This window comes from Camellia sinensis, chromosome 5 (genome assembly GCF_055761805.1).
Source record: "Camellia sinensis isolate YWXY chromosome 5, ASM5576180v1, whole genome shotgun sequence".
Classification (NCBI taxonomy): domain Eukaryota; kingdom Viridiplantae; phylum Streptophyta; class Magnoliopsida; order Ericales; family Theaceae; genus Camellia; species Camellia sinensis.
In genome coordinates, this window is record NC_138965.1 from 60,943,873 (window position 1) to 60,969,682 (window position 25,810).

The 25,810-nt window shown below is 36.4% G+C and overlaps 1 protein-coding gene and 1 long non-coding RNA gene across 4 annotated transcripts; both read right to left on the bottom strand.

The window, feature by feature from the left end:
- LOC114264675 (putative uncharacterized protein YDL057W) lies at positions 1-25,601 on the bottom strand. Of its 3 annotated transcripts, none has more exons than XM_082868996.1 (9): positions 25,443-25,601; positions 25,200-25,275; positions 24,429-24,553; positions 23,488-23,570; positions 4,423-4,544; positions 2,456-2,620; positions 1,608-1,701; positions 379-545; positions 1-263 (listed from the first exon to the last, which is right to left on the bottom strand). In XM_082868996.1, exons 2-9 carry the CDS (start codon positions 25,225-25,227, stop codon positions 256-258), a joined length of 792 nt encoding a protein of 263 aa, XP_082725122.1. In that variant the 5' UTR covers positions 25,228-25,275; positions 25,443-25,601; the 3' UTR covers positions 1-255. The 3 variants fall into 3 exon arrangements, with proteins under 3 accessions (XP_082725122.1, XP_082725121.1, XP_082725120.1); XM_082868995.1 differs by having other exon boundaries at positions 1,608-1,698; positions 24,429-24,565; positions 25,443-25,582; XM_082868994.1 differs by having other exon boundaries at positions 24,429-24,565; positions 25,443-25,582.
- Positions 8,042-16,827, bottom strand: LOC145790654 (uncharacterized). Its single transcript, XR_014329552.1, has 2 exons — positions 16,551-16,827; positions 8,042-11,388 (listed from the first exon to the last, which is right to left on the bottom strand). It is a non-coding gene; the product is annotated as an uncharacterized LOC145790654 (long non-coding RNA).
- Positions 25,602-25,810: the final 209 nt, after the last annotated feature.

Below are 25,810 nucleotides of genomic sequence, written 5' to 3' on the forward strand. Positions count from 1 at the left end.
TTAACCATATGCATAGTCATTGCATTCAAAAACCATATGAAACCCTAATACGGTGTTTTACAGCCATATGAGAGTGCAGTGATGCAAGAATAAAGGATCTATGTTAGCTGCGAAACAGTTAATCACTTGATGTTTATGTATATAGTCATTGCACTCATAAACCAGTATAATAAGGATTGGGGAAGGGGTAACCAACTTGATGGCCCTCTCAAGTTATAGTTCAATCATCTCTCTCTATATCATGAGAACGTTCCATTAAGCACCTGTACATAACAAGGTAAATTAAGGGATCATCTTGAAATCACATAAAATATATAAATTTACAGGTCAAATTACAAAATGTACAGCTTAGGAATGTATTCACATCTTGCTGCAGACCTTTTATGAAGGGCAGAACAACTGAGATTAATTCAGCTTGATGTTTAGTGTATACATGATTGGCTTCTTCAATGATGTGTAATTTATGGTTAGGTATGATCTTGGCAAACTCCAAGGCATCTTCAACTGGAATTATTTCATCAGCAGATCCATGGACAGTCAACACCCTACACATACAATACCCGCGATATACATGAAACATGAAATATATTAAATATGTTATAGATCATGAAAATACAGCTGTTGATGAATCAATGAAATGAGCTATCAATCAAGCTAAAGAGCATACGCCCATTTTAGATCCATATCATATCAGAAAGTGTAGCTAAAAACTCAATGTACTTGATTTTTTTTATTGCAACAAGTAAATTCAATGAGCATGAGTAAACAACTAAAGTTTTTTAACTGAGTCTGTCACAGAGCTTATTCATGGCAATAGCTTTATTTCAACAACTCGCTGTGTATTTTGAGTCATGTGAACAAAGGTCATTCCATTATCCAACGGAAATTGACAGAAGCCTTCTTTGATGCAAAATATCATTATGAGGATTCTGAATTGGCTTCTAATATGGTCGTGTTAAATGTAGCCAGTGATGAAACACCTCAAAAATGCAGAGAATGAATATAAGTATGTTGAGATCTATACTCGGCAAGGCTGGAAAGAATAAGGTTTAAAGAAAATTGCATGCCAGGATAAAATTATTGTAGAAACAATTGAGAATTGGACAGATAAAACTAAATGGGTGGGACGTGCAACAAAGATTCCAAGGTTACAAAGTTGGACCACCAAGAACAACGTAGTCCCAGTTACATATAACAAATGGACTGTTGAGAGAAGATGGTATGACAAGTCAATGGTGTGAGCCCGTGACAAAAAGACATTAAGCCCAAGGACTTGAAAGTACGTGGACACTGGAAAAAATTGTGTGGACAGTCAACTACTAGATCAAATAAGGATTCTTATTTTTAGATCCCCAACTTTATAACAGATCCTTCTGTTTTACAACATCTAGATTGATAAACTTGGGCATTAAACAGATGTACAAAATAATTGATGGAGCAACAAATTTCATTCAATCTTTCTGCTGAGCTATTGCCAGCAAAAATTGCAAAATTATGAAAAAAACAGACTTCTCATTCTAGATTTTTCCCTATTACATGTTATCAATATGATAAATCAAAACTGCATAAATATATATTCAATAAAATGAAGCTGACTTCCTTCTGACCTGCAATTTTTGTCAATCTGAAGGCATGCATCATGCATCTTTGTATTTAGGCGATCCATCAAACTTTCCTCAGTCACTCGAAAGAGACCTTCTCCTACACAATGCCATTTTCTAACCATCAAACGCATATAGTAAAATATAGCTTCATGCCGACCAATATCCATACATGATTTGTATTGATCCATATGCTAATTTGTCATGATCATGATTGTCTCCAAGTTTTATAAGCAAGCATAACTAACTTTTTCTTGTCCCAAAGAATCAGAAATGCTAGATAGGCATGTAGGACGTGGATTCCATCATTAATAGAAGGGTCAGCACACTGATGATAGTTGTTGGCTGACTCAATCTTACAAAGAATATATTTTTTGTTTTTTATTGAAAAAAAAAATGAAAAAGTGATGCCAAAAAAGAGAAAGATAAATCCATTTAGCCACAAAATGAAAGGACAACCTGCAATCCAAGTAGGCGGGCGGGACAGGTGATGGAGCTACATATATATTTAATTGCTGGTCCCTAGGAAACACAAATTAATAATGTAAACATCCGATGATCCCAATTATTTTTTTTAACAGAAAGAAAAGCAAATAGGTTGTTTGAATTTCCTATGTTTAGCCAAAAGAAAAATCATCAAAACAACTATAATTGGCTAAAGAAACAAAATCATATGACATGCAAACAATGACTAAACTGTAAGTAAACATGCAAGAACATGATAATAAAGCATATCAAACCCATTATATAACAAGGAGAAGTGAAAAAAAGTGGACTGGCTAAATTTGAATTTACAGGCAAAGGAAATCAAACAGCAAAATAATGTGCACAATGAATGTGAACTAATACATTACCTTTTTTATTTTCAACATCCAAATATCCCTCCTTCTTAGTTCTTTCAATGAAGTCTTTACCAAAGTGTTCTTCAATGCCCTTCTCCAAATTATAACGACCAGAAACATTGACAACAGTGTGGATATCATGATACTTTGATGCATACAGGAGCACCACATTTCCTCCTGTAAAAATTGATCTCAGTGAGAGCAGTTTGCAGAGAGAGAAGAATTTGCAATGGGCTTTAATGCTTGTGAGAAAAAGTCCAAAAGTAAGCAGAGCCTAAGAAGCATGGGATACAGATATGGATACGGATACGGATGCAGACACGGACACGGATGTGGACACGGGACACGGCGATGTCAAAAAAATGAAAACACGGACACGGTGGGGACACGGCAATAAAATATGTTTTCATATATTTTTATTTGCTATCTAGACTAGTATTACATCCACAAACAATCAGTATCAACAAAAAATAACTCGAATTCTTTTTTTTATTTTATTTAAAAAATATACTTTTAAATTAACACTTACAGTTTATGTATATTTTTTTTATGGATGATCTATTAAGTATTAAAATCTAAGAAAAAAATAATAAACATTCAACATTCATCAAAAGCACTAAATAAAATGGAAGAAAAGACAACTTGGCATGTCCTTAGTATGTCCCCAAAATAAATTAATTAAATAAGGGGATACGTGTCCCCAAAGTGTTCACGTGTCCCCGAAGTGTCCGTGTGTCCGACACGGATACAACACTTGCTTTGAAGGGTCGGTGCTTCATAGAGCAGAGCTAAAAATCAATAGCACAGTGCAACACTATTCTGCACATCTTTTATTGTTTATAAATCAAGATTCAATTTTTCTCTTTACAAATTCTGCACCTGTGATCTAGTCTTGAATAATAGGCCTGATATAGGCAGTGCAACTACATTTCAGTGGAGATCTGATCCATGAATTGTGAGTGGAACCAACACTATCATTTCGATTAAAGACTCCCAATTAAAAAAATAAAAAAACATGTTTGGTGTGTAGCTGATCCCATCTGATTGAGACACAAAGCTTAGTTTGGTTTGGTTTGATTAGCGTTGATCCAAACTCCCTAGGGCTAATTTGAGGCAGTATGCCCCACTTTATTCTCAATGTAGGACAGCACTTCACAGATTCAATAATTCTAATTCTTGTGGGTCTTATGTATGCCTCTCCTTAAATTAATGATTGCCCTTAAGCGGAAAATCATTAATCCTCTTTTCATGCGTGTAGTGCCATTACAATAGCTGCTTGCTAGTGCAGCCAAACATTAAATAATTAGGTTGTGCAAATGGAAAGCATCAGAATTAACTATGTTTGAAAAGGTAAAAAATTGCTCGAATTCTGAAAAGTCCTGCTAGAATTTGTGAACAGTATGATTTTCTTCTTCCAAAAAAAAAAAAAGAAAAAGAATTATAGTACTGTGTAGGACTGCAGTTCACGGACTCAATAACGCTACCAAACATTAAATATTTGGCAGCTTTGTGAGCTAGTAGATTAAAAGTCTAAAAGAGTGGAAGGAAGGTCTTAGGCTGTGTGCAGACAGAAACTTTTGGAATTAGTTAGGTTTTGATGGTGATAAATTGCCAGGATTCAGATATTCCTACTAGAATTTTTGAAAAGTACGTTTTTCATCCTGTGAAAAGACCTAACAAAACAATGAGACTCCAAGACAGACCTATGGACTACCACTACAATCCAAGCACATAAAATCTTTAACTTACCTAAATACACCTAACTACTAAAGTTGACTCAACTACAATGAAAAACATAAGACCAACAGTACTAACCTCTAATTGAAAAATATGACTCATTAGGAATCTAGCCTTCTAGAATTTTTTGTTCAGCCTATTATGGGCAGCATTAATTCTTATGAACAGAGAACCATATTAAGCTCAAGGGCCCATTGAGCAGTGAAATTGGTAGGTTGAATATTTAGTACAAGAGAACACACCTTTACTATGACCAAGAATTGCACTTGTTACACGGCTTGCTCCATTGAAGTGTTGGATAACGGCACGCAAATCTTCAGCTTCTCTCCAATAGTTACCAAATTGAAAGGAACCTTCACTTTCCCTGTCAATAGTCACTAGTACATAGTTATTCAAGCAACCACGAAGTGAAATACACAACTACATGATGCTCAAGAAAGATATTTAGAACTAGAACCAACAGAAAAAAATTTAAGCTAGTACAAGAACTAGACCATATACAAGAAGTGAAGTTGGGACAAACTAGATTGTTCATTGTTGGGCCTATTCCCAACAACTTGCATTTGGAGCAACTCGTCGTCACCTTAGATGGAATCGAGGGTTTAGTTCTAAGAGATCTTAAGTTCGAAACTTTCCATATGTTTATGTTTCCCCCCCATTATATTCATCATTATGCACTCTATCCAATGTGAGTTTGTCCACCAGTTTAGTTTAGTTTAGTTTGTGTGTTTAAAATGTCAATTCATGAGCAAGAGGGAATCATGTGTGATGCTTGGTGAGAGAGGCTAGTATATGTTTTTGGACCCATTTCATAAGTTTTTGTAGCAATTAACTAACAAGTGAGATATCAAAGTAACGGAAATCCAACCCCAAGAATAATATAAATTATAGAACAACAAAATTAAAGGAAAGAAAATGTTCATAAAAAAAGAATAAGAAGAATCCCAAACCAATAAAGTATAAAGGACTTATAAGATTCCAAGGTTGTAAAGTTCAAAGGGCTTTTATGATTCCATGGTTAATGCCTAAGAAGCATGGACACGGACACGTGACACGACACCGACACGCCAATTTTCAAAAAATGCAGGACACAACACGTTGGAGACATGCATAAAATATATAATTTTATATATTTATTAGATGTTATATATATGAATCTATCATTCAAAGATAATAAAAAATGTAATATGATAGTCTATGAAGCACCGACATGCCCCCAGGGCCTGCGTACGCGTCGGACATGCGATGGACACGTGTCCGACACTCTCTAACGTGTCCTCTTTTTTTTTTTTGAATTTTTGCAGTCAGACACGCCATGGACACTCTGTGACACTTTCCGGACATGCATGAGGACGATCAAAGCCCTAACTGTTGGAGAGAAAGAGAGAGAGAGAAATAGAGACAGAAAGAGATCGAGGGAGGAGAGAAGACAGAGACAGAGAAAGAGATAGAGATCGAGGGAGGAGAGGAGAGGAGCCCTAACCTGTTCAGATCAATTGAAGAAGCTGAAGTATTCTTCATCTGCTCTCTTCTTCTTCGCCTCCTCCTCTTCGTCTTCTGTCTCCATCTCCTCCCTTTTCTTCGTCTTTGTCTTTTGATTTCACTTTCCCCTCTTTTGTTTCTCTTTTTTCTTGTTTTTCCCCTTTTACTGATTCACCCCTATCTCTCTCTCTTTTTTCTTCCTATTTCTCTCCTTCTTTATTTTCTTCCCTCTTTTTTTTTTCTTTTTTCTTTTTTTTATCCTTATTTTTATTAAATCTAAAATTCATAAAATAAATTATTTTTATTTAAAAAAACTCATTTTTTATTAAATTTTTTTAAAAAATATGTTTATTAATTTTTTTATTATAATTGTATAAAAATTAATAATTTTCTTTTTATTTTAGACATATAATAAATAAATAAAATTATATATATTAAACATGTCCCCAGCGTGTTGTGTTCCCCATTTTTTAAAAATTTCCGTCTCCCCGTGTCCGTGTCGTGTCCCGTGTCCATGTCCTTACTTCATAAATGGCAGTAATTCCTATAAATTTATATAGTTTTTGTTTTATTATTGTATTCTAAGTTGTTTTGTTCAAATTTATAATTAGTTTCACCTATGTCTAATCGATAAACGCATGTGTTTAAGTGATAGACACGTGTGTTCTCCAAGTGTCCAAAGAGTGTCCGGGTCTTTAAAAAAAATTAAAAAATAGGACACGTTTTGAAGAGTGTCAAACACGTGTCGGGGAAGTGTCCAAAGAGTGTCAATGCCCGACACAGACACAACACGGATACGTCACCTTCTTAGAAGTGTCTATGCTTCTTTGGTTAATACTCAACCATTAGCAAGCAATTCACAACGGAAGTCGCTAAAAGAACTCACCTCTCAAAGTTCTAGGAAGTAATTTATAGGGATGTAAGAAAAATCGAAAAAACCAGCCAAACTGATTGAACCGAACCAAATCGGCTATATTTGGTCTGTTTTTTAACAAGAATCGGTCTGTGCGGTTTTTTAATTTGATTTTTTTCGGTTTTCGGTTCGGTATTGGTTTAAGCACCTTGTGCACCGATCTAAACCGAAACCGACCGTTTCAACATATATTGTATTTATAATATATATATATATATATAATCTAATAATATAATGATATTAATAAGTATAATAAACCTTAATTAATTAAACTTATCATCTTTATAACCTAAGTTTGTAAACTCTTATTATATTAATTTTAACTCTAACTCATTATTCTTGAAACCTTAGTATTTTTAAATTTTTTTTTGTTAATTTAGAAATTGAAATGTATTAAATGGATGGATTGGATATGTTTGAATGATAGACAAATAACTAATTTAATATTTTTACATAGATTAATGATTCGTTGACTAGCGTTTTAAATAGAGACATGAATCTACTTAATTTGACTTATGAAATGGCCTTTGATAAGGCCGCGTGGAGAAGAAGGATTCATGTAGCCGACCCCATTTGATGGGACTTAAGGCTTGGTTTCGTTTGGTTTATATAGATTAATGATTATATTTAAAAGTGACTAAAGTTTGAAAAATCCTAAACCGATTAAATCGCACCAAACCGAACCGTTTCAATTGGTTCGGTTCGGTGCGGTTTGATGGGAGAAACGGTCTTTATCAGTGTTCAAAATAATAAAACCGACATTAACGGTTCGGTGTAATTTTTAACTAAATACCGACCGTACCGAACCGATTACATCCCTAGCAATTTATATACTTTTTAGATAGTTAATGAGATTCAAATCTTGTTATCCACTACACAATAGCTCCCATATTACTATTGGATCCAAACACCAATTAGGAAGTACATAATTTAACAAACGGATTGCATCTCCAAGGATATTGAAGAAGAGACAAATGCGCAATGTTTGACACACTCCATATAATGATGTCATCTACCCACTTTCGAACTTCTACTGCTTTTCTAACATGAAATAGAAAGGACAAGGGCATCCCAATTGTACAAACTTCACACATAAGACATATCTCACATGCCAACTCATTACATTATTTTCTTGCCTTCAATTTGTGTAATACTACATCATAGTTGGGCCCATCCCCTGACAACCTAAGCTACAGCGGTAACAACAAATCAAATTACATGGTATCAAAGCTTCAATCTCAGGAGGTCCTTAATTCAAGTCCCGTCATCTTTGTTATCAGAATCATACAATTCGAAGATTCAGTTCATGATTTGATTCGCGATTCATTTATAGATCGATACAAATCTATGGGTGAATCTATTTTTGACAGGATCTATTCACTATCGATTCACAATTCTATTCACCTTTTACAATTCATTCAATTCTTGAAATTATCGTGTTTGATATACTCTTACCATTTTTTACATTTTTTTATTTTTTTTATTTTTTATTTTTACAGAAAATAACATAATACAATTTCTAAGAGTATTTAGTACAAAAGTAATCAATACCTATGCATGATTTGTGTGACAAGAGGGTTTTTAACTAGATCCAATAGTTCTACAATAGTTCCTTGATAGTCTTTCTTCTTTTCTTTTTTTTAACAATAAATTAGCATACATACCTTTTAGAGTGTTTTATGTTTTAAAATAAATTATTCCACTTAATTATTTTTTCATATTACATTCTATATCGAATTGTTAGGTCCATTTTTAAAATGTCAAGAGAGATTATATTATAGTTTTTGAATAATTTTATTGTTGTTACGATTTGGCCTGACATCTCTTGTTACAAAGGAAATGCCTTCCTAACTTCCAATCAGACGGTGTAAGCATGTCGTTATATGAGAACTATTTCATAGCACGTATCAAAATCAATTTATTTCATTTATTTCATATTTATGATTATTCAAAATTGTTTTTATAGTTTGTATTGAATCATAATGATTTTCGATTCACAAAATTAAAATTTTGATTCACGATATGATTCCCCATTTAACAACTATGCCCATCATATTTGTTTGTTCCCCGACTATGTTTGTTGAAGTGATTGATTGAACCATGAAGTGTGCACTCAAGCCATGAAGGGTTAGTTGAAGTCACAGCTTGAGCAATGAAGTGTGACAACCTCGTCATGTATTATGCTATTAATTCCTTAATTGTGCATGTGCTTATGTGTTAAGTGTGAATTTGAATGATAATTATGTCATTAATGTGGTTTTGACTACATATCTGTTGATCGTAGGAAAATCTGTTATGATTTTTGTTATGATATGAAAATTAAAGGCCTTAATGGCGTCAGAAACCAAAATTAGTTAGTTTATTGTGATCAACATAATTTTTAGAGTCTATTAGAAAGTTTGATTAAAATTTGATTTAGTTCAGAAAAATTAAGTTTTAATTAATTAGTCTTATACCTAATTATTTACTTGATCCTTGATTAGTGATAATTAAGCAAATTAATATATAATATAATTAAGAAATTGAACTCACCATCTAATTTGGCTGAGATTGTACTAGAGAGAGAGAGAGAGAGAGAGAGAAGGGGAGGGGGGGGGGAGCTAAAGATCGTGGAATTTGACAAGGAAATTGGAGAATTGGGTAGAACAACTTAAGTTCTTGCTAGAATTAGTGTTCTTGAAGATTATAGATAAGTGTTTATACCTTAATTCATGAGTTTAAACCATCAAATATGTGAATTCAAGAGGATTATGTGATTAACTACAAGAATTGAGCTAAGATCATTGAATTTAGAGTCAATTTATACATGCATGCATGCATAATTTGGTAGAGTTTCATAAGTTTGAGCATGATTCATGTCATCCATGTTGAGTTTTGAAGCTATCTTATACATGCATTCATGAATTATGAAGTTTTAGAGCTTAATTCCATGATTTACAAAGTTCTGAAAATGAATTGCATGTTTTTGAAGCTTTGCAAAAGAGTATGGAAACAATTGATACATGCACGATCATTCGAGTTTGAATTCTTGAAGTTTTGAGCTTTGATTTTGCAAATTGGCTTTGTATTCATGTTCTTAAAAGATTTTCTAAGTGTTTTCATGGTTTTGACAAGCCATGCAAGAATTTAATTTCAAAATACTAGCTTTGAAGTTCAATTCTGTTATGAAATTTTCAAAATTCCGCCTCACCGCTCGAGCAAACAATTTGTCGCTCAACCGCACATTTCATGCATCCAGCATTTTTGCAAACATTTGCAGTTGGCTCGAGTGACCGCCTTTTATTTTGCACCTTGGCTCAAGCAAACATCGAGCCTAGATTCAAACCATCCAGTACTTTTGCAGACCATGTGGACCGCTCGAGCAACCAATGTTGCGCTCGAGCAAACTGTCCTGTTTCAGCATATTTTAGAAAGCCATGTTTTACTCATTCTGGCATTCTGATTTCTGAGCATTCTTAGGCTTATATTGAGCATCCTAAACGAATTAAAGAGTTAGAATAAAGCGTAAGAGAATTGAATAAGTTAAAGAACAATCCGGTTAAGCAATATAATTTAATGTGTGTATGTTTATGAATTGTGTAGGATCATCCACTAGGACGAATCAACAACCAAATCACTTTGAGTAATATCTTAGTAAAGATATTTTCTTAATTACTCTATTTTTTGTATATCCTACTATGGTATGTTTTCCGAACTTATGATTTTGCAAGTGTGAATGAGTTTCCATCTATCTGATCAATATGATATTGTGACTATGATTGATATAACACAAATGTGTATAACTAAATTGGACCCAAGGTCGTTCTATATAACTGAATTAGACCCAAGGTCATTCCGTATAACTGACAAGATGGACCCAAGGTCGTTCTGAATATCTGATCTAATTATCTGTTATGAGTTGACCAAATGGTCGTTATACAGTTGTAAATGATTGGACCCAATGTCATTCCGTTAAGATATGATTAATTCTGTTCTATACATCTGTTATCTGTAGGACCCGAGGTCGTTCCGCTATCTGTTGGACCCAAGGTCATTCCATTACAAATTGTTTATGATATGGGATTGCATATGTTACTTAAAAGAACTCATTCATATAATCTCTTTACTTTGATGTTATTCACTGGGCATTAACTCACTCCGTTATATATACGTATGTAGGTGAGCAGCGAGATGTCTAACCTGAGCTTTAGTGAACCTACGAAGGATGCCAAGTTTTTGTGAAGTCTGTCACGAGCACCTCACAATGTAAATTCCCTAAGAATCGTCTCGCACTCCGTCACTACCCTTTCATCGCATATGACCAAAACTCCCCCCGACCTCCCACAAGAAGGTAAAAAGGCCCACTTACAAAAATGCGACCCCCCAAATACTTTTAATCAAAGACCTATCACACAATTCACTCTTCGTCTCCTGAAGCATCACAATATACGGCTGATAAACTTTCAAGAATTCTTTAATCACTACCCTCTTTCTATAGGACCCTAGTCCTCTAATTTTCCAGCTTAGAATCTTCATTAAAAACCATCATTGCCCCTTAACCCCTTCTCTCTTCCCTCATAATTAATACCGCTTTCAAGATTCCTCAACTCCCTTGCCCCTCTCTTTTGCCCACTAGTCCTACGACTACTGCTCCCCCTATTCACAGATACATTCTTCTTACTTCTGGATTTCTTTCCATTGTTCCTCACCAAAGATAACCCTAAGGTATCTAGTAAATTCGCAAAATAAGACACATCCCCCTCTTCTAGGGGGAAGGATACATACTTACTCATATCTCTCAACCACCTTTCTGTCTCATCTACTTGTTCCCTAACTTAGAAAATATGAAGAAGAAGAACTCCGAAAATATGAGGAAGAAGGAATATATTTCTGTTATATTCAAAACTTCTTATCTTACAAGACCAAATGACACTCCTTATATAGGAGATATTACAAACATCATCATAACCCATTATATGCCACTTACATATTATATATTACCACTATCTACCACTATCTTATTATATACATGCCACTATCTACCACCAACACCACTATCATATTCTATACATGCCACTATCTACAACCAACACCACTATCATATTCTATACATACCACTATCTACCACCAACACCACTATCATATTCTATACATGCCACTATCTACCACCAACACCACTATCATATTATATGCATGAACACAATTTCCAGCACTCCCCCTCAAGCTGGTTTGAAGATATCTTCCATAGCCAGCTTGCTAGTCAGCTTATCAAATTGCTTCTTGTGTAGTCCCTTCGTTAGCACATCAGCTAATTGTTCACCTGTTGGAAGGTAGGTCATACAGATTATGCCAGCATTGATTTTCTCCTTGATGAAATGTTTATCCACTTCTATATGTTTTGTGCGATCATGTAGAACTGGATTATGAGCTATAGATATAGCTGCTTTGTTGTCACAATAGACCTTCATAGGTGTCGGGTGAGAAAGCTTTAATTCTTCAAGAATTCTTTTAATCCACATTACTTCACAGATTCCATGGGCAACAGCTCTGAACTCTGCTTCTGCACTACTTCTAGCTACCACATTCTGTTTTTTACTCCGCCATGTAACTAGGTTCCCACCTACAAAGGAGCAGTATCCGGATGTTGATCTCCTGTCTGTAACACTTCCTGCCCAGTCTGCATCTGTGTATACTTCAACTTGAAGATGTCCATGTTTCTTGAATAGTAAGCCTCTCCCTGGAGTTCCTTTCAAATATCTTAAGATCTTATAAACGGCCTCAAAGTGCTCTGCCCCTGGTGAGTGCATGAACTGACTTACCATGCTGACTGCAAAGGCAATATCAGGCCGCGTATGAGACAAGTAAATCAATTTCCCTACAAGTCGCTGATATTGTTCTCTCTCTTTGACTTCTTCAGCCTTAGCAGCTTGTAACTTCAAGTTAGGCTCGATCGGAGTCTCCGCCATCTTACAACCAAGCATACCTGTTTCTCCAAGGAGATCAAGAACATATTTTCTCTGATTAACGAATATACCTTCCTTGGATCTTGCAAATTCCATTCCGAGGAAATACTTGAGGGCTCCCAGATCCTTAATGTGAAATTCTTTTGCGAGTTTCTCTTTGAGGGCTGCTAACTCTGCTTCATCATTACCAGTTAAAATGATGTCATCAACATAAACAATCAAAATTGCAATTTTACTGTTTTTTGAATGTTTATAAAATATTGTGTGATCTGCTTGACTCTGCGAGAAGCCACAACTGATAACTGCCTTCCCAAAGCGTTCAAACCACGCTCTTGGTGATTGTTTGAGTCCGTATAATGACTTGTTCAATCTGCATACTCTGTCACTTCCAAGTCTCTGCTCAAATCCCGGCGGTAGGCTCATGTACACCTCCTCTTCAAGATCACCATTGAGAAATGCATTTTTAATGTCAAGTTGATGTAGAGGCCAATCTGAATTTACTGCAAGAGATAACAGTACTCTGATGGAATTTATTTTAGCAACAGGAGCAAACGTCTCCTGATAGTCGATCCCATAAGTTTGAGTGAAGCCTTTAGCTACCAGTCTCGCCTTGTATCTCTCAACGCTTCCATCTGCGTTACATTTTATCGTAAACACCCATTTACACCCAACAGTTTTCTTGTCTTTGGGTAGATCAACTATCTCCCAAGTACCACTTCTCCTTAAAGCATTCATCTCCTCCATGACTGCTAATTTCCAATTCGGATCATCCAATGCTTCCTGTATATTCCTTGGAACAAACAAGTGTGAAATCCTAGATGTGAAAGCTCTATGGTTTTTAGACAGTCTTTGATAGGAGAGGTAATTTGCAATAGGATGTTTAATGCAATTTCGGACACCTTTCCTAATTGCTATAGGTACATCAAGGTCGGAAATAGAAGGAATAGGATTACCTAAAATTTCGATGCCAGAACTCGGGTGGACATTCGGGTCATTAGGATGGACATTCGGGTCATTATTCCTCAGATGAAATCGCTTCCTAGTATAAACCTGAAGCTCAGGATTTAGATCATTTTGTAGTACTTCTCCCCCTAAACAAGAATCTTCTTGACTAGGCACCATAGAACTTGGTTCTCCTAAGTGATCATTATCAGACAGATGTGGTTTTTGTGTAGGATAAATGACATTGGGGAGCGGGATAGAAATATCCCAAAAACGGTCTTCTACTCCACTTGTCTCCCCCTGAAGAGAAGTGTTGGGGAAATAGGATTTTGTTTCCACAAATGACACATCCATACTCACATGAAATTTCTTGTTTTGAGGATCGAAGCACTTATACCCCTTTTTGTTTGAGGAATAACCCAAAAAAACACATTTTATAGCACGGGGGTCAAGTTTTGAACGAAATTGACTGGGAACATGAACATAGGCAGTACATCCAAAAACTTTGGCGGGTAAATCAGAAAACAACCTCGTGTCAGGAAAAAAAGTTTTGAGACAATCAAAAGGTGTTTTGTATGTTAACACCTTTGTAGGCATCCTGTTTATCAAATACGAGGCTGTTAAAATTGCTTCACCCCATAAATATTTAGGAACATGCATGTAAAACATTATAGCACGTGCTACTTCAAGTAGATGTTTATTTTTTCGTTCTGCAATGCCATTTTGTTGAGGGGTATCCCGACATGTAGATTGATGAAAAATCCCATTTTTTTCCAAAAACTCACCCAACTGCTCATTGAAATATTCTGTTCCATTATCAGAATGTAAAATACCAATTTTGGTTTGAAATTGGTTTTCAATCATATTGTAAAAATTTGTGAATAAATTTTTCACGTCAGATTTTTTATTCATCAAATAAATCCAACATAAGCGGGTATGGTCATCAATAAATGTAACAAACCACCTTTTACCAGAAAGAGTAGTGATTTTAGAAGGGCCCCAAACATCACTATGAATCAAATAAAAAGGTTTTGAAGCCTGGTAAGGTTTTGGCAAATAAGTAGAGCGATGAAATTTTGCAAAAATGCAACTTTCACAATGAAAAGAAGAACAATCAATCCCTTTAAATAATTCTGGAAATAAATGTTTCAGATAAAGAAAACTAGGATGTCCTAGCCTATAGTGCCATAGCATTATTTTTTCTCGAACAGAGATTGAACTGGTACTATTAAAGCTCTGAGCTTTTTTATTACTAACAGGTACTTCATCAAAGTAGTAAAGACCTTCAAGCATCCTAGCACGCCCAATCATCATCCCCGAGTTCTGGTCCTGAAATTCACAATGGGATTCAAAAAATGTAACACGACAATTAGAATCCTTAGATAGTTTACTGACAGACAAAAGGTTACAGGCTAAGTTGGGGACGTGAAGAACAGCATTGAGATTAATTTTCTCAGTTAGTTTAATAAATCATTTTCCTGCAATAGGTGAAAAACTACCATCGGCTATTCTGATTTTGTCATGACCAGAACAAGGGAAATAGGTACTAAATAAATGGGAAAAACTAGTCATGTGATCGGAGGCACCGGAATCTATGATCCACGGAGAGAAGTTGAGGCAAGAGAAGGCTTTAGGATTTCTACCTGTTTGTGCCAACAAAACACTAGGAGTACCGGTTGAGGAGTTGGATTTTATCAGCTTTAAGAGTTGATCAATCTGCTCTTTGTTGAAGGGACCTGAATCGGCTTCATTAGCGGTAGGAAAGCCACGATTCTTCTCTCCTTGTTTGCTGCTTTTCCAGTTGACAGGTTTGCCATGAATCTTCCAACACGTTTCGCGTGTATGGCGAGGCTTGTTGCAAAAATCACACCAGACCCGTGGCTTATCATCAAACCTGCGCTGGTAATTTGCAGCCTTGTTGGCCGCAACATCGCTAATTAAAGCAGAAATTTCAATTGATTCACCATTACCTTTTTTCTTAAGCATGACGCTCCTTCGGCTCTCTTCCCTTCTGACTTCGGCAAATACTTCGCCAATGGATGGGAGAGGAGGTCTGCCAATAATTCTTCCTCGCACTTCATCGAACTCAATGTTGAGGCCGGCAAGAAACTTGTAAATACGGCTGTCTTCCACAGTTTTCTTGTGGTGGTTGCAGTCGTCAACTGATTTCTATTCGTATGTGTTGAAGATGTCAAGATCCTGCCACAACCTTTTCAACGAATTGAAATATTTGGTGACGGAATCATCTCCTTGACGAATCTCTCCCAACTTCAAAGTTAATTCGAAAACTTGAGATTGATTTCCTAGGTCAGAATACATCTGACTAACATTATCCCACAATTCTTGTGCAGTAGTATAGCACATGTAATTAGAGCTTATATCCTCCTCCATGGAATTGACCAACCATGTCATAACCATGGAGTTTTCAGCATCCCAATTGTCGAACAGCGGATCATTAACCGCAGGAGCCTTCTTGTCACCAGTGATGTAACCGATCTTTCCTTGCCCACGGATATACATCCGGACAGATTGTGACCAGCGGAGAAAATTATCACCATTTAGGCGGATGGTGGTGATTTGGACAGAGTGAGAGTTGGACGTTTTCACCGGAATGGCAGCGGCAGGGATTGAAGTAGTTCCGGACGTGACTTCCGACATGGCTATGACGGTTTTAGGGCTGCTGTGTTTTTTGTTGCTCTGATACCAACTTAGAAAATATGAAGAAGAAGAACTCCGAAAATATGAGGAAGAAGGAATATATTTCTGTTATATTCAAAACTTCTTATCTTACAAGACCAAATGACACTCCTTATATAGGAGATATTACAAACATCATCATAACCCATTATATGCCACTTACATATTATATATTACCACTATCTACCACTATCTTATTATATACATGCCACTATCTACCACCAACACCACTATCATATTCTATACATGCCACTATCTACAACCAACACCACTATCATATTCTATACATACCACTATCTACCACCAACACCACTATCATATTCTATACATGCCACTATCTACCACCAACACCACTATCATATTATATGCATGAACACAATTTCCAGCACCCTACAAACTCTATTCTCATCAAGCCTATGATTGCTAGAGATATCTCCCTCGAACAACCACTTGTGTGACATTCCTCATTAATCTCAATATGAGTTACACAGTCATTGGTAATACATCTATTTAAGGGTAAATGCGACACAGAATCAACCCTAACGGAAACCATTCTATTGGACTGTAAAGAACCAGGAACATCCTGCACCCCTTCCCCAGAAACTGACTCAGAATGAAGACTCTAGTTATGTTTTGAAAGTGAAGAAAACACGTTGTCCCGCTCAAAAGAGTCACATACCTTTTCAGCTGAATTGAAGTTGAGGACCTTCTCACACTCTGATACCTTAGTGTACTCCTTGCAAGAGGAAGTCAGAATCTCTTCATCTTGGACAAACTAGTTGAGCTTAGAATCAAAGTCCTCCTCTCGAACCTTGTTGCTTTCATTTTCAACTTCATCGATTGATTCATTAGAGCTATCAGTCGACCCATACTCATCGAGAGCCTGCAACACCTCATGGGGAATAAATTCCCCCTCCACATCACACGCTAGCCTTTCAATTCCATTGGCCTCATCATCACGAAACTCAACCTCCCTCTCCATGTCGCAACCTCCTTTCGGGAATCCACATAGCAATGCGTCACTTTTCGATCTGTCGATAATATCCGCCAAGCCCAGTTGGGTCTCAGACTCGTTAAGGTGTGAAATTGGGTCGTCAAAGATCCTTTTCCCATTACATTGTGCATCGTCTTCCTCAATAGCTCTCGTCGACACCTTTTCTCTTCCACCAAGCTCGTCAATCGACTCAACAAAATCCCTAGCTGGTAATTCCTCATGACCTGACCCATGAGGCGTACCCACATCCACCCTAGAATACAGCCTAACTTTGTTGTTGTTAATGTGTGGCCCATTAACAGTGTTTAGCCCAATATCCCTCTAATGACAATAAAACCCTGGGTTTGAGAAGATTGGCCTATAGGTCTTATGATTGGACCATGATTTGGCCCAATCTCTCTAAAACAACAATTAACAGTGACCGGCCCAATATCCATCTGAATGATAGTAAAACCCTGGGTCTAAGAAGATTGGCCCATAGGTCTTATGACTGGACCACGATTTACCCCAAGCTCACTAAAACGATGACACATTTCTGGTCTTGACCCACCGTCCACATGTAACCCATTTGCTAAACCTTAGGCCAAATCATTATTCAGCCCATCACCCAACCCAACCCCATGTATCTCTTTCCTTCCCTCCTCACCCGATGCCCCAAGAGCAGAATCATTCGACTGATTGTCTGGCGCCTCTTCGATTCCAGCATAATCACTCTTCGAACAATCTGTCTTGCCCTGTTGTCTTTGCCAAGTATCAATCCTGCCCCTTCTAACTTCTCACCTTTCCCACTCCTGCCACTTGGGCTGCTTGAGAAATCTTGCCAGAAAATCCATTGCCGATGATCCTCCTTTTTCCTATCAGACTTTAACAGAGAACCTAGCCAACTCTAACTCCAAGATCGCTGGCAGAAATCCACACTCATAACCCCTTACCTTCAATCTTGCTTCAAAAAGATTTTCGAAGGATTTGGTTCTTCGATTGACTTCCAATAATCCTCCACACTTCTTTCCAATCAAGTCAAAAGTGTCATGATTCCACAAGTTCAAAGGTAGGTCATAGACAGCAACCCAACCTCCATATGATGCAATAACCCCAGAATAGCTATGCCTTTCCTCCACCCACTTTTCCATCTTCACTGCTATGCCTCTGTCGAAGAATCGCAAACCATAATTGCCAATGATCTCTGCCTCATTTCTATTAGTGGAAAGGAACAGAGCTCGGTTTAATTGAAACGAACGAAGAACAATAGTCTTCCTTAGATACTTGCTCAATTCCTTTTCAATTTGAGCCCAACTAACAAAGAAATCAGTCCTAGTGCATACCACAATACAATCCATATTTGAATCAGAAAAAATCATCTCAGGCTTTCATGTCTCGTCTATAAATAAATCTGCATACAGTCTTGCCCTGTTCGTCCCTATTTTTTGACCTTCTACCATTCGACGTGAGGTCCTCCACTGCGACCCTAGTCCTTTGCAACCTCTCTCTGCCTCTCACCTTCCCTGCCCTTCTTCCTCATCTCTTCCTCATTCCTCTTGTCATTGAGGTCCCTATTAATGGTATTTCCAAGCATCTGAGCCATGTCTGCCCAAGCACGATCATTACTCCCCGCCGGAACAATGATATTGCTCGTTTCTCCCCTACCACCCATTTGGATATCTCAATAAAGAACCCTTTCTTAATGTTGAATCTGTGTAAACAAAAAACTGCTAAACTACTACTATATTTGCTGAAGAGTTTGCCTTCACTAATCTTCCCCCATGCTTCTCTCAGAGTTTGCATTGCCCAAAAAACTCCTCCCAAGTCAATCTTCAAGGAAAAACTTCGTGAACGATTTCTCTCAATGATCTCTACTAACCCCCCTCTTGACGACTCATCAATTGGAATGATGATAATCTTCTGCTCAATCCTCAGTTTTGAACTTTTCCCCCTGTAAACTCTCATGGTACAAAAACTGTGAAATTTGGATCGATTGGCCAAGTCATTCTTTATGTTCCCTAATTCTTTCATATATCTTATAAATTAATTGAACCAAGAAAGCATTATATGGAGAAAGCATTACATGGAGAAACATATAAAGCAGGAGCACTAACACGGTAAGCACTAGGACTAAAGAGCATTACAACAGTGAACAGAGGAGAACTAAGGAACCATATTGCCGGAGTTATTACCTTTATGCTTTTAATTATGTAATTGGAGTCTGTAGAGTTTTGTCCAGTGTTATGAGGCCTAGGCGGAAGGCGCAACGAGGCGCACGTGCAGCGCCTGAAGCAACCCAAGGCGAGGCGAGTTGAAGAAGGCACACGCCTTTTGCGCAACTTGGCCAAGCGAACAAAGGCGCAAGTTGTGCGACTGTTTGCGACTTGTTCTTTTTTGGTTTTTGATTGAATCTAACAGTTGATATTGTGTTTTTAAAGGCCTCAATCATGAAGGATTAGAACTCTGAGCTATAGTACTCAATAGCCAGCTCCAAATCAATTTGAAATGCGCTAATCAATTCGAAAGAAAGAAGAAATCTTGCGGTGTCTCTTCTCTTCCCTTCGGCTCGTCTAGTCCCGTCTATAGCCCGGGTGAGTTCTTTTGCTTCTTCTTCTTCTTCTTTTCTCTTCTTCTTCGCTGCCTGGGTTCTTCTTCTTTGACTTTTTTTTTCCGAAGAAACCTTACAGTGTCTAAGTGTCTCTTCCCTTAGGCTTGTCTCGTCTTGTTTGGACTAGGTAGTTCTTCTCCTTCTCTTCTTCTTTGTCTACTTCTTCTTCTTCTTCGCTGCCTCTATTTTTTTTGCATCTGTCTCAATTTTTTTTTTGCTTCTTCGCTGCTCTGTGTTATTTTTTTTTTTTCTTTTGCTTATTCAATGTGTTGGCTGGGTTATTCTTCTAATAATCAAATAAAGACAATTGATTTTCTTTTTTAGTTGAGAATGTCATCAAGTATGACATCATCTTGCACTTGGAATTTTTAATTTGATGATATGACACTACTTTGTTTGCCAGTTAACTTTCAATTTGGAAACACTGATTAGCTACATAAATTTAGTTATAGTTTCACCTACAAAAAGCTTCAAATGAACATCAACTTACCAAAACAAAAAAAAAAAATCCTTTTCAGTGTTTCAATTGCAAAAAGCTTCATATATATATATATATATATATTGTGGAATGTGGATTATTTTATCTTTGAAAATTAGAATGCTATGTAATATGCACTTTTATAATTAAATACGGAAAACAAAAAAGTATTATTTTCTGAAAAGTGAATTTTGGAATCAAAATCAAACAGAGTGATTAGTAGTTGTTATATATTTATGTTTTGGATGTTTGGTTTTTTTTTTTTTGTGTGTGTGTGTGTGGGTGGGGGGGGGGGGAGTGTGTTAAATGTGGGTTATTTTACCTGTGAAAATTCAAATGCTATGTAATATGTATTTTTATAACTTTGAGAATTATTCTATAATTTGCCTCAGTTATTTATTTATTTATTTATTTATAAATTGTCTTTGTACATGCTACGAATCATTAGTCTATGTTCATTTATCTATTTTTTACTAAGACTGTGCGCCTTACTTCAATAAAGCCCGCACCTCGCCTTGTGCCTAGGCCCCAAGAGACCTTCGGCGCCTCGTTGCGCCTTGAGCCTTTAAAAACACCGATTTTGTCCTTGGCCATCGGTGAAGGATGGTATTGTTTGTTGATTAATAGATGCCATGTGTAGGGTTTGCGTGTTAGATTATTTAATAATAGTTGTCGATGGACATTGTGAATAGACAATTCTATTTGTGTGTCGTGAACTATGTTGTTAGAAAGAAATTGAAACGATTGTGATGTTGTTCATGTTATGAGATTGTCGTTGGATAGATAGTTTGGGTGAACGATAACCATTAACTAGTTATGGTTTTGATGATTAGTAACTCATATTGTATTTTGGAAATGTTTTGGAAATGAAAGAAAACCCATTGTTGAACGGTGCTGCACGGAGCCCATTTTGCAAGAATGGTTAATGCATCCAATTAGTAGAGGTTACTGCTGTGTTGAATGGCTTAAGTGTATGTATTACACTCGTATACTAGTTATGTATCTTGCTTGTTGTGATACGGATTGGGGGTCCGTTTCCTGCCGGGTGAGGCCGGTAAAACGTGATGCCTTGACAGAGGTTCCTCTCCCTTCTGGTTTGCGCCTGGTAAAGTGTGAATGGAGGTCCGTTTCTCTCCGGGTGGGGCCGGTAAAGCGTGGCACCTTGTGATAGGTTCTCCTTCCTTTTGGTTTGCGTCCAATAAAGTGTAACCTTGGGGTCGTTCCCCTCCGGGTGAGGTCGGTAAAGGGTTGTGTTATGTAGGTTGTATCATTTGCCATCCGTGTTGTATGCCCGTGGAAATGGAATTGGAAGTATGTATTACTCTTAGCTATTTTTTTTTTGGGGGATGTATGTGTTTCTCAGTTTCATATTGTGGGTGTCCCTTGCCCATGGACCTATGGCCAGGAAAGGTGGTAGATGTATTGTAGATGCATATATGGTATTGGCATGTGGGGTCGGGTTATGACTAGTACATGTCCAGTATGTGTGAACGTGTTTTCAAAACTAATGTTTAAATGGAATTCTTTTATGTCAAAATGGAAGGTTTTTATTAAAAGAAAGCGAGGTTTTGCAATGTTTTTGTAGTGAAAAGGAAGTTAGAAAGACAAGTTATTTTCTACTGTGTTGTGTTAAAAAGATAATTTTTGGGGGAAAATATATTTATATAAGTATACTTTTGGATATAAACTGTCACATTACTTATACGGTAGGTTGTGCATGCATGATCATATCTAACTATATGTTGTGATTGGTTAGGATCTTTGGAATCTCTACGGGGCATTGTGCTCATCCCACATATTGACAAATTTTTCAGGTACATGGCTAGAAGATTGTTCAAGACTTGAAGTCTTTTGTTATGTTTGGCTACGGGGCCTTTTATTTGTTGGTTGAACGCCACGCATTATATGAGGGTAGATCCCTTTTATTTATTGTTATTCGATGTAAGCTTAAAGACATTGTACCAGATTTTATCTATATGCCATCATCACATCGAGAGTGAACGTTATTATGTACTTATATTTTTGTTGGCTTGTGTTTGATATTTTCAATTTAGTAATAATATAAAGGATTTGGTAATAAAAGCTGGGGCGTTACAAGTTGTTGGATCATCTAGCAAATCCATAGTTTCCATTCATTGGGAATTTCAATATAAATGGGAAGAAAAAAAATACTTAGGAAGGACAATAATCTACTTGGTTAAAAAAAAAAAACCCACGAGCACCTGCTAGTCAAAATCCACTAGATCAAAAGTATAATACAAATGCTTAGGCAAACAACTTACATCCCTACCCTAGATGCGTTAGCCTTGACACCTTCCCCTTCAAGCTCGAAAGTTCAAACTCCACTTGTGGCTCTAACACTACTACTATCAACATAATTTTGTCTACATGTTCACTCCTTGTGACTACGATCACAATTGGCTAGTTGCCAGGAATTACCAATGCATTAAAAGTAATCCAAGTGCTTATGATCTGTATGTAATTTTTATCAAAACAATCAAAGGAGGGTTTCCACAAATTAAAGCTCATCAACATAAGATTCTTCTTCTGTATATACATGTACAAAAAGTCGCTAAGGGACTCTTGTTTTTATGTCTTTGTGTATCAGATAGAAAAACATCAACTCCTTAATTCCAAAGCCAAGTTGTGAAAAGATTCAGAGATCCGTAGGCCTGCTCAAGCACACATTGGGAGAGCTTCCAGTCCTAGAATTTGGATTTTTTATGACAATTGAAGGACCTGTGTGTCTACACAAGAAATGATAGTTCTATTAAAGTGGGCAAAAAACAACGCTCAATTAGTACACATAAATGTGTGTTTGCGAGGGGAAAGATTGGGTACACACCTAACCTTTGACATAATGCACAGAGTGGTTGCCCTATGCCTTGAACCCATAACCTCAAGGTTATTAGGCCAAGATTCTATTAAAGTGGGTCCATGATTAAAAAAAGCAAGTTAAAAGTTATTAGTGAATGATACGGCATACATCTACATAACTGCATTGCACAGCCTCCTAATATTACGGAGGTGGCAATTTTTTAGCACTATAAGATAATTCCACTAGGGAAAAGAAAAAAAAGTACTGAGTTAAAAACAAGTGAAAAACTATAACTTAGCAAATAAGAAGGCCAAGTCCAAGTTAAAAAGAAACGATGTGAGTGAACCCACCAAATGAGCCTCAATCTATCAAACCACCAACCACTTAATAATACCTGTTACATACCAAAAATAATTCCAAGTCAGTTTTTACACCCTTTCATTTACAAGCTTACCCATTTCCAGCAAAGTCAAAGCGGAAGGCAGTGATTCCTTCTTTTTCTAAAGCAACAGCAACGTTCACCATAATGTCCCGTTCCTGGAGCAGAAACATGAGCTATAAGATCGTTCCCACAATCAGCAAAAAACATCAGATAGTCCAAGAATGACCTTATGTAAGCTATCAATGGAAAAGTAGTTTGAAGAAAATATTCTCAAAATAGCATGACTTATATTTGGCTATTGCAAGATCTCCCAAAACAGCAAATGGCTAAATTGAGTGCTGCACATTTTTAAAGGCTTTCTATCATTTCTCAACTCTTAACTGACTTGATTAATTTACCACTAATAGTATGCACTAGAAGAAACCAGTGCAAAAAAAAAAAAAAACCTCATTTGCTCACCCAAAAAAGAGAAAATGAGTCCCACTTTACTGCAACACAGGCAGGTTCATATTACTTCTCTATTATTATGAAGTTTCTTAAACTGGAGCAAGTAGCAGATTTACAACAATTGATAACTCCCTAAGGTGACACAAGAATAATACAAGCTAAAGAAACAATAAATATTGCTCCCACCAAGCTATTTTACAGGATAAACAGCAATGAGAACACCTATATGCATCAAATATTTATAAGTTCAATTTTTAAAAAGACCTAATCAATATGATCTGCATTCTACAACATTACACAGGAATACTTTGCTTTCTAAGTTTCTAACATATAATACAACACAATTTGCCAATCTCAAGAGGTTAGAATAACTTTTGTTGTCTACTTGCCTTACTATGTCTTTGATTGATTTGATAGAGGGAAAAATTAGCATTTAATAGTAGAGTAGATGCACTACAAACATACTAAAACACAAATAAAGCCTCAACATCATAATTACCATTATGCATCATAACCACACTAGACAGCAAAATCCAGCTTCAAGTTCGAGTATCATCATTACTGACCTTTGTGGATCGAAAACCATGGCACAATATCACAATCTCCACAGATCCAGTTTCATGTAGTATGCCAACAAGTTTTTCGCCAAACTTGTTTGGTATTGTGATTTTCTGTTGCGACGCCGGCATTACTGAAACATTCGCTAGAAACATCACAGATGGTTCTTAAGAGGACAGCAATAACACAAAAATCTCTCTTTTCATACTAAGTACAACTATGCACAGCCAGCTCTGAATTCTGTCCACAATATATCCTCATAGAGTCATCATCTGAAATTTCACTTATAAATCACAAAATACTTTACAGCCAATATTTTTGCGGATGCTATCACTAACTATTTCTATTATGTGCTGCATGAAAAAACATTGCTAGTAAGAAGTGTAGCATTTTTAATCATCTAGTCTGTGTGTCATCTGATTTGTTCTATGAGGAACAAGGAACAACTAGTTGTTGTGACACATTCTAATCCACACAGTTACTCAACAAGCAACGATTTTCCACACCTAATTAACAGTTACATTTCTCCATCAGTAATTAAGAATCACATATTGCCACAACTAATTCACTCCATTCCAATCAACAAACAATGACCTGCCACGATTAAGAGCACGTCTAATCCTCAACCAATTATTTCAACAGTCAATATTATTACTCGAATTTGATAATTTTTTTTAAAAAGAGTACGGATTGATTTAATCAAATTTTCACTCAAATTTAAATGAAAAGACGGGAAAGAAAAAGTTAAAAAAGGATTGAAGATCGAAAGATTGTCGCACCAGGATTTTGTGAATTAGGCAGAGACATGTTGAGCGTTGTTCTTGTGTTGTGGTTGATTGAAGGAATGAGGCGTAGCTGGTGAAGAGGAAAAGCAGAAGAAGAAGAAGAAGAAGAAGAAGAGTAAGGGTTTATTAGGGTAATAGTACTAGTATTTATACAAGTAGTAGTAATGGAGAGCAATGAATGGACAAGAGTTGCCATATTGGATTCGATGTGTTGCCATAGATTAATCAATAGAATACCTGCGCTGTGCCCTCATTCGTGAATGACTCAGTGACTCACCTCTCTCTCTCTCTCTCTCTCTCTCAAGTTCCGTCAGTAACAGTGAGAGAGAATAGTGGAGCACAGTGACAAGAAACTATGGAAACGGAATGAAATTCAACATATTCTGTTACACTCCCCTTTCAATTTTTTTTTTTTATTTTTTATTTTTTATTTTTTTTTTTTAAAGAATCCTCATAAATTTTTGAAAAATTTACTTATAAATCACACATTTAGAAATGATAATTCATTCATTCTCAATGATTTTTTTATAGACCAATTAGTCTAATTGATTTTGAAAATTTAATTTTAATGTATTACTTGAAAATTATTATATTCATTTCTTTTT